The sequence below is a fragment of the Fringilla coelebs genome (assembly GCF_963513975.1).
Source record: "Fringilla coelebs genome assembly, chromosome: 1".
Lineage (NCBI taxonomy): Eukaryota > Metazoa > Chordata > Aves > Passeriformes > Fringillidae > Fringilla > Fringilla coelebs.
This window is the reverse complement of record NC_140028.1, coordinates 82903239-82912589: the sequence shown is the minus strand read 5'-3', so window position 1 is coordinate 82912589 and position 9351 is coordinate 82903239. Positions and strand designations below refer to the sequence as shown.

General features: G+C 45.5%; 1 protein-coding gene across 1 annotated transcript; it reads left to right on the top strand.

Moving 5' to 3' along the window:
* Positions 1–8434: 8434 nt before the first annotated feature.
* RNF152 (ring finger protein 152) lies at positions 8435–9118 on the top strand (the record flags this gene model as incomplete). The annotated part of the gene is made up of 1 exon (XM_084226945.1): positions 8435–9118. The coding sequence occupies exon 1, from the start codon at positions 8507–8509 to the stop codon at positions 9116–9118; it is 612 nt and encodes a 203-aa protein (XP_084083071.1). The 5' UTR covers positions 8435–8506.
* Positions 9119–9351: the final 233 nt, after the last annotated feature.

The following is a 9351-nucleotide window of genomic DNA, read 5'->3' as shown; positions in this document are numbered from 1 at the left end:
ACAAAGCTCCCTGTGCCCTTCTAATCTCTTTCAGACTTTATTTTATCAATTATGATTGATGAAGGAGGAGAATTTCTTTACTTATTATTGCAAGGCTTTTAACAAAATATTTTCCAGTTCCTTAATTCCATTTATTTCAGTGTAAAAGGATGTATTACTTTGACTCCTCTAGGTCTGTTGTGCTTTTCCCCTCACTTTTTCCGAAGCAAAAAAAAAACCCCAGGAAACACTTGAAGAAAACAAACCCCAGGCCATCCCAGGCGTTGAGAGCAGCCAGATGGAGGTGGGTCACATACTCACATCCTCAGGGAATCTGTGCTGGATGAGTGCAGAGAGCAGAAACCACGTTAAGCACATAGTGGGGAGTACGAGGTGGGGGCATAGAGCAGACACAGCAATTAAAATTGTCATTTAAAGGGCCTTTGTTTCCTGAGGTAAGTGTGAAACTAAGTTTACAGTTTTTGCATTGTATAGGCAGTGTATGAACATGTGAGCATTGATTCCTTGCTGTTTGGGCCCATAGGCAGGTAGATTTTATCCTAGTTTTATCAAAACCCACTCAATGACCTTGGAGAGCTGTAGCACTCTCTCCTCTAATTATAGACTAGTGTCTTAATAGACTCACTCACCCACTGACCTGTATCAGTGAGAAAAGTCTCCATTTGAGCTTTATTTAAAATTAATTTTTTTTTTTGGTGGTGTATTTTGTAAGTCTAATAAAAGATCCTCAAGGGAGGGAGGGAAGAATCTTTTAATTAAGTTTCTATATAGGTATCAGGCAAATTCTGTCAATGGCAGATGAAGCATAAAGCTCTAATGGGAGAGTAAAATTTGTAATTTAAGTGATCAGGTGCTTCATGCCTCTCTCAGCAGTTTGAATGCCACAGTAGTATGTCATATTGCCATAAGTGAAAATCCCTTAGAAAGAGGATGTTACGTTGCATTTGAAAGCTCTTACTGAGTATGAGTTTAGCACCACTAGCTCCTCCTGTGTTTTGTGGGATTTGGCCTCAGTGATCTAATTTGTGACCTCACTTTAAGTTTGGGAAGCAGTTTCTAAATCTGTCTTGCCAACTACCTAATCACTTGCCCCTTGTGTCCTGGTCATAAATAGCTACTGGTGCTGCTTTTATTCAGGGCTGAGAAGTAGAACTCCTTTCACATCACACTTTCCACTGCCATTCTTTAAGATATTGGTTTGAATGGCAAATGGATCTCTCACTTGGTAGTGGAAAAACCGGGCTTTTCATTCCTCTCATCCTGGGGTTTAGAAGTGAGTCAGGCATAATTAAGAGCAGCCAGCAAAACTGAGGAAGTGCTAATGGTCCTGCAAGTGTTGTGCTCAGACTGGGCTGTAGAAATGAGCATCATCCCTTGGGATGCTTTGAATGCTGGAGATTCTGTTTATTTGCAAAATGCCAGAAACCTTTTTATATCCTGCGCTGGAAAATTTTCAGATGTGATATGTCTTAGGACCACAGTCAGGTCTCTAGTGCACTGCTCATGGACAGAAAGGCAACTTATAACAGCAGGAATGATGAGAAGTACCATCACACTCCTTTTAGCAGGGCAGAGCTGCACCTGCAGGTGCTCTGCCAGCATGGAGGGGGACTAGGAGACTTAGAGAATCATAGCTTGACAACTGACCTTGTCAAAAACCTGTGGACATATCAGAGTTGGGCTGGTGAGGAGCAGATCATGCTCCCATCACCTGGCCTCTAGGATCACCTGCACAGAGGGCTGCTGAGAGGCAGGAAAGCTGTCCACTCCCTGTCTCTGCCTGTCTGAAATGGGCATATTTCTGTGGAATATTTTAATTTCAGATAATGTTTTTCACTTGTAAAGTGCCTCATGTGAAACTGTCTGATGAGCATATCATACAGAACAGCTGTACTGTTCTGCCTCAGCATGATGAAATGTTTGCTGACCTGGCACGTTTCAGGTGATTAGTAGTGTTTGCTGTTGGAACAAAGTGCAGCTTATCCTGGTCATATTTGACCAAAATAAGGTCTTTGGAGTCAGGGAATGTGGACGTGTCAAAGTTTGCAGATAAAAAGAGGGAGCAGCACAGCTGATGATGTCAGATGGAACACAGAGCAGCCTGTGAGTCTCTCTCTGTTTTCTCTAAACACCAAAGGCTGGTGTTTTCACCTGATCTGTTTTTGCTCCAAACCCATAAATGTCTACATCTCATTACGTTCCTGTAGGTGACCTTTCTGCCTGTTTCCTCTTCCTAGGGCTGGCTGGTGACAATTTCTAAGGTAAATGCAGTGGAATGATACCTTGCAACTAGGCTCCTTTTTTGTGATCCACCACTGATTTCTCAGCTGCCTGAGAGGCAGGAGAAACTGGTGTTCTGTCCGATGTGTACCATTGGAATCATCCACAGCAGGTTCTCTTGCCATCAGCATGGATCCCCTGGTGCTGGTTCATAGGCTATTACAGACTCATATATCACAGTTCCACTCAGCTTTATTTTTTGTGGCTTTGTGCACCCAGGACTGTGTATACCAAGATGCTCATCTTGGCAGGGGCTGGACTAAAGCTAAAGGAGCAGTGACAGCTTGCACTGGCTGAGGCTTTGACTAAATTAAAATACTTTCCTTCTGCAATATATCTGTGCAATTGTGAATAATGAAATGGAAAGGATGGTGGGAGTAGGCTGCTTGGTTTACAGGAAGGTTCCTGGAGAACAGGTAATTCTGGAGAGAAGGATGGATTTACTTTGCTGTTTTATTGTTAGCTTTATGTCCCTCAAAATTCATATTGTTTCTCAGTTGTAATCTGCATGGTAGATGAACTATGCCTGTGTAGATAGGTGGCTTCTGGGGCACAGGCTCTTGTGTTTTTCGTAATCTCTGAGAAAGCCGATATGTTTAATGAAAGCTGCCCCCCAAATCACAGACCTACCATAGGGATGCTGCCAGCTGAAAGAGGTGGGGAAAAGTGTGTAGGTTTCTGAGTTTTATTGCAGAAAAGAATCTGTCACCTCTGCCCTGTGGCTCATGAAGTGAAAAGTAGAGTTGTGATGAAATTGTACTGGAAGATTTGAGGCAATCTGGGTGATGCTTGCGTGACCTTGGACCGACGGCTTCGTCTCTCAGTGCTTCTTTTCTTAGATGATGAAAGAATATAATGATGATAATACTTGTCTCTTAACAAGGGTGTTGTGATGAATAAATTAATTGTTCATTGTGCTGTTCTCAGTTACTATGGTAATTAGTGCTACAGAACAGCCTAAAAATAAATAAAATCATTTAGTGAAGGATATTCAGGGGAAATCAAGTAGTACATCCTGGGCATTTGCAGTTAGCCCAAGTGTATTTTGTCCAAATGCGAATTTGTGAAAAATATTCACCAATTCTGAATTTTTGTAGCAGAAATGCTTCCAATTATCTTTTTGGAGGCAGCTGTAGCACACATTTCCTTCCGTATCTGTGGGCACATGATTCTTGCAATTAGTCCTCCTATTGAGAACAGCACTCCCTCCTCACCCCATCTCCTTTACAGCCTAAGGGCACCTGAAACGAATGATTCTTTCTTCTTCATAAATCATACATACTCAGTAATACTGCCAAAGAATTGTTAATGTGTTTGGGGAGTTTACATAATGAACCTTTCTTGGTTAAGGTGAAGTATGGTCGATGCTCTGCCTTGCTGAAATTCTGTTGCAACCTTGCTGTACGTTAGGTAGACTGCCTAAATTCATGTGTAAATCTGTACAAAGTTTTTGAGGCTTTCTCTCAGTGATCAGTTAACTACATCAGCATGCCCCAGAGCCTGCCCTTTAAAATGTTATATAATGTTTAGTCATCTGTGAATTGTATTGGATTCCACAGGCATCACTGAAGTATATTTTTGGGGTTTTTAAGTTAATATAATTTTGGAGCCTAGTAAGTTAGGAAATATGTCTTAAGGTAGTTCTGCATCCTTCAGTGAAGGCATCACCCCTTCAAGGCTGTGGTTTCCATTGCTTAATATCACAGGGGCTCTCCTTACATAGGAAAAATATTGCGTTGCTAGGCAAGGATTTACCATTAATTACTGTGTTCTCTGACTTTATGTACAGCTCTGGGCTTGGATTTTCAGTGTCTTCCTTTGCGCTACGTTCCAAAAACAGCTGTCTTTTGTGACCTGGCCAGTTTGTAGCTAGCATTTGTGCGGAGCAAACTTGTGCTTTCTTCCTCTCACTGTTGCAGCTACAGCAGCCTTCATCTGTTCACCTCCCACAGCACCTCTGCACGCTGTGTTGAGAAAGTGTCAATAGTAAGAGCAACAAATGCCCCTTGTGCTTCGTCAGGAGTAGGAAGCTGATGCCTTGGTATTCCTGGCCTCCTGCTCACCCAGAGAGAACTTGGGTCATATCTGTGGTCTCTAGTGAGGTACTGGCAGAACAGATAGCGTGACTAGCAGATAGCTGAAACGTTTATTCATCAGAGCTTTATTGGTATTGAGTCATACAGTTTGAAAAACTCACGGCTTGTGCAGAGGGCAGCCCAAATCTGCAAGGAGGACCTTTGTGCCGTGTTCTCAGCCACCTAGCTGCTGCAGAGGTCATCAGCTTTGCAGGTTTCTCTGTGGGTCTCTATAACTGCTTGTGAATTCCTCTCCTTGCCAGCCACTGGCAACCTTGTGGATATTGGGCAGATGTAACAAAAAGGAAAGAGAATGCAGTGCAGGGAGAGAGGCTTTTCATGGCCTGTCTCTTCTTGCTGCCTTTGCTCCTGCTGCACCTTTCTGACACATGAGTTTTGGATCTTATGGATTTTCATTTCCAGTTAGTTATTATTTGTGTTACAGGTTAGATCTCAGCCCTGAAGAACTTCCAGGGCTGTCAGGTTTGTGCCAGGCAGTCACTGCTTGTAGCTGCTATTGCTTCTGTGTCTGTGGTTTCACTGTCATAGTCACCAGTCCCCATTCTACATGTGCCCCTATTCACACATATACATATATATCGCTTTTGCAGAGACCTGTGGATATCCCTGACAGTGTTTTCTGCTTTTTCTCCCCACTCTGTTTTCTTCTGTCAACAGTCCCCTTGCTCACCTTGGGTGTCACTGTGTGAAGAGAGCAAATACACAACAATGGTTTTGGCTGATACTTGATGTCAGCTGTGCCCTGATGTGCAGTCCTGGCTGCCTCTTTGTCTTTGTGCTTGAAGCACAGAGTCCAGTCTGAGTAAGCTTTGAATGAGCTGTTCACCTGTGGCAGCTCAGTACCTTCAGCTGGTGTGAGGGTGCATTAAGCACAAGCTAAAGAGTTTGGTCTCCTGTCCTAGAGGAAACCTCCTCTAGGCTCCTCTTGGCATAGTTATTAAAGTGAAGTGGTAGAAGAGTACTGAGAACTCCCATGGATTTTTCCTTCTTAGGTATGTAGTGCAAATTTTTTTCACATAGATTCTTCTTCTAGATGGTGGCTTGACTGACTTTCTTTTATCCTGAAACTGAGCTGTGGCAGAGTGCAAGAGGGTTGTATGGTTGGAACTGTATGGCAGTTGCACTGCACCTGCAAAGCTGCACATCCAACCTTTGAACAAGGCAATGTCAGCAAAGGTCGAGGGGTTGGATGGCTGTGGCTACTCTTTAACTTGTCTTTAGTTATGTTCTGAAGGAATCATACTAACCTCTCTACTTACTGGTCATTGCTGCTGATCCACACCTCTGATTATGATTTGAGATGTTTTGGGAAAGTATGAGCAGTTTATGTCACGTAGGTGGCAAGCCCATTCCTGACCTTGCAGATTCACTGATTTACGTCTGCAGAAGCAGTACTTCCTCTCTGTCCTTGGGCAGAGTAGTCACATGAGAGCAGGTGTAGGTTAGATATTAGTGTGCACTGTGAGGGTGGTGAGGCACTGAACAGGTTGCACAGAGTAGCTGTGGCAGCCCATCCCTGGAAGTGTTCAAGACCAGGCTGGATGGAGCTCTGACAACTTGGTCTAGTGGAAGGTGTCCTTGCCCACAGCAGGGGTGTTGGAACCAGATGATCTTTGAGTCTCTTCTATGATTTTATGATAAGCCTTAATATCTGAATTTCTAGGCACTGGGATTTTTTTCTTGTAATAATACTGGAGTGTTGGTATACGTGAGGCTTTTTTGATAGATTGGCAGATAAATCAGGTAAGATTTGTGTCTTGTACTGTCTGAGCTCAACTTTGGCTTGGATGGTCTGTAACTGCAGATTTTGTATGGATACTTCTGTGGAAAATGCAAGTCTGCTGGGTTGCTTGTGGCTGAATACTGGATCTGGTGGCTTCAGTGATTCTTTTCTGAGTTTCTGTAACTAATTTCTATTCTGGCTGTTGTCTCTTAATATTTTTTTTTTCATCCAGAAATTGCCCAGCATCACGGATATCTCTCTTTCATTTTTCTCTTTCAGCTGTATGCTAGTCTGTTATCATGTCAGCTCCTTTCTTGATAGTCTTCCTTTGTGTGTGCCTGTACCACAGGGATATGGAGATAGTAATGGATAAGGAAATAAGGAAGATAAAACCTCTCCTCATTTTCTTCCACTTTCTCTTGGTGTGGCCTGCACACAGATGTGTAGCCCCCTCTGCAGCAGTGTTTAGCTCCCCAGCACACAGAGTATCTTTTGATGCCTTTGTGTAGCATGGCACTGGTGTGGAGCAGGTGTCCTGTGGGCTTCATGATGGTGGGGGTCTCTCAGCAGTGGCCTCTGTGCCTCATTAAGATAAAGCATCCCAAAAGTGCTGGTGGACAGTGTGTGCCAGTTGCCCCTGCAACCATTTTTTGTGTTTCCGGAGCTCCTGCCTTCTAACTGTCCCCCGCTCCCTCCCAAGTCAGGATTATCACTGCGTGTTTGTTGAAGCATCTTGTGAGCCAAAATCCACTGCTGTTACAAAATCTGCAAGCAGGGCCAGTTCTGGTAATGTCAGTGAGACCAGTCATCAGCATCTGAAGAGATGACGTGAATTTTGTTTTCCCTACTCAAATACTGGTAACCGCCAGAAGCAGGGTACAGGCCAGTGAGGTCCAGAGTGCTGTCCTGGGTTGCAAATCCCATGTCTATGCCTGCCTTCCCTTCTTAAACGACAGTATTTGTTTTTCTGATATCACCCATTGATTAGTATGTTGCAACCTCGTTGCTATAATCTAGAGAGGAGAGCAAGAAGTTATTGTATAGAAAGGAAGAAGTTCTCTGAAAGCTGTGGTCCTTGGGTGTTAACTCTAGTTTGGAAATAACATTGCAATAAGAGAAGATCAAAGGTCACCCTGCAGATATTTTGAGTTTTCTTTATTCTCTGGAAGGAAATTCAGGCTGATACTTCTTCAAACACAGGAAGGAAGTAAGTGGAAAATGTTGTAAAACTGTTATTCCTTTTTATTAATTGCTTTGGAGTGACCAAAATCAAACAGAGCTGAACTACGCGCTGCAGGTAAACACAGATGCCTTCTTCTTGGCAAAGATGTAAGTAATAAATGGGAAAATAGGAATTGTAAAAGAAATCCCTTTATAAGGATTTAGAACAAGATCAGTGACAATTTGCTTTTAATTCAATGCATTAGCTTTCTTTCTGTTATTATTTTGTTTTATTTCTTTTCTTTGTGGTGTTCAGTGGTCCTGGGTCTAAGCGGAGCCTTTTGCCTAGGGTGAGGTTTTCATTAGTGAGAAGGTTTATGTTTCAGAGGGCCATGTTCAACAAGCTGCTTGTGTAACTGAGCAAACAGTTAATTTGACTGAAAATGATACCATTCCTTTTCATTATGTGCAAATGTAGGTGTTGCAGTATAGTTGCTTGGTTGCTAATTCGTGCACAAGCACAAGTTCAGGAGTCTGTGGAAATGCTTCCATTTAAACATACTTTTTCTTTCCCCCACCTTTCATGCAGCCTTAGCTGCCAGTGTAGCTGCCAAATAGCTAAAAATCCTCAGGGATTTAAAGGATTAAATGAGAACAATTGTTTTGGTGTAGGAAGGGCTGAAAAGTGCTGAAAGTATGACAGGAGGTTGTTGCTATGGGACCTGGCTAGTGAACTATACAGCCGCTTCTGTTATGTGCATAAATATAACTGTGAGTGCTGGACTGATGGGTTGATTGGGGTTTGATTGCTGGGAAAATAAGGAGGAAAAAACTATTAAGCGACCTAGTGATAGTGCTGATGACTGACTGGAAGTTTTGCCATTGGGCTGTTTGGTGAGGGTGGTGGGAAGATGCTTTCTAGTGAAGGACGACAAATTTGTTTATCCTACCTGATAACAGAGTCAGTGCTAGTTTTCATTCTCCTTTGGCTGGACTCTTCTGCTCCCACCGGCTCCTGTGAATAACCTGTTCTTTCACGTTCTTCTGTTTGTCTCAGGTGCTGAAAGTTTCAGGCCGGAGGTTTTCCTGTGCTCTCCATAGCTGCTGCCCAGTGCTGCCCTGAGGACAGCAGCGTTGGGAAGGCAAGTGCTGTCCTGAGGAGAAGTGGTGGGAAGGCTGCTACCCCTTGCCTACAGGGTTTCAGAGCTCACCACAAGGCCTGCTGTCCTTCCCTGCACCGGCCACCATGGAGACCTTATCCCAGGACTCTCTGCTGGAGTGCCAGATTTGCTTCAACTACTACAGCCCCCGCCGGCGGCCCAAGCTGCTGGACTGCAAGCACACCTGCTGCTCCGTGTGCCTGCAGCAGATGAGGACCAGCCAGAAGGACCTGCGCTGCCCCTGGTGCCGTGGGATCACCAAGCTGCCTCCGGGGTACTCTGTGTCACAGCTGCCCGACGACCCCGAGGTGATCGCCGTCATCGCCATCCCCCACACCTCGGAGCACACCCCTGTCTTCATCAAACTCCCCAGCAACGGGTGCTACATGCTGCCCTTGCCTCTCTCCAAGGAGCGGGCGCTGCTGCCGGGAGACATTGGCTGCCGGCTCCTGCCCGGCAGCCAGCAGAAGTCCCTGACGGTGGTGACGATCCCCGCGGAGCAGCAGCCGCTGCAGGGCGGCCTTCCCGCCGAGGCGGGAGCGGAGGAGCCGGACCGGAGAGGCGCCGTGAAAAGCTCCACCTGGTCGGGGGTGTGCACTGTGATCCTGGTGGCCTGCGTCCTGGTCTTCCTCCTGGGCATCGTCCTCCACAACATGTCGTGCATTTCCAAGCGCTTCACGGTGATCTCCTGCGGCTGAGGCGCGGGGGGCTGTGCTCCCCCGGGGTCAGGTTGGGTCGGGTCGGTGGTGTGGTATTGAGCGAGACAATTCCGTGCAGCTTTCCCCAGTGACTCCAGGACGCTGTGCGCCCGGGCAGTGGTGCCCACCTGGCTGCGGCCCCTGGAGGGGTGGCATCAGGCCCGTCGGCAGCCTGCGGAGAAAATCACATCCCGTGTCTGGCGGCGGTGGCACTGAGGAGGACTGCATGTGTC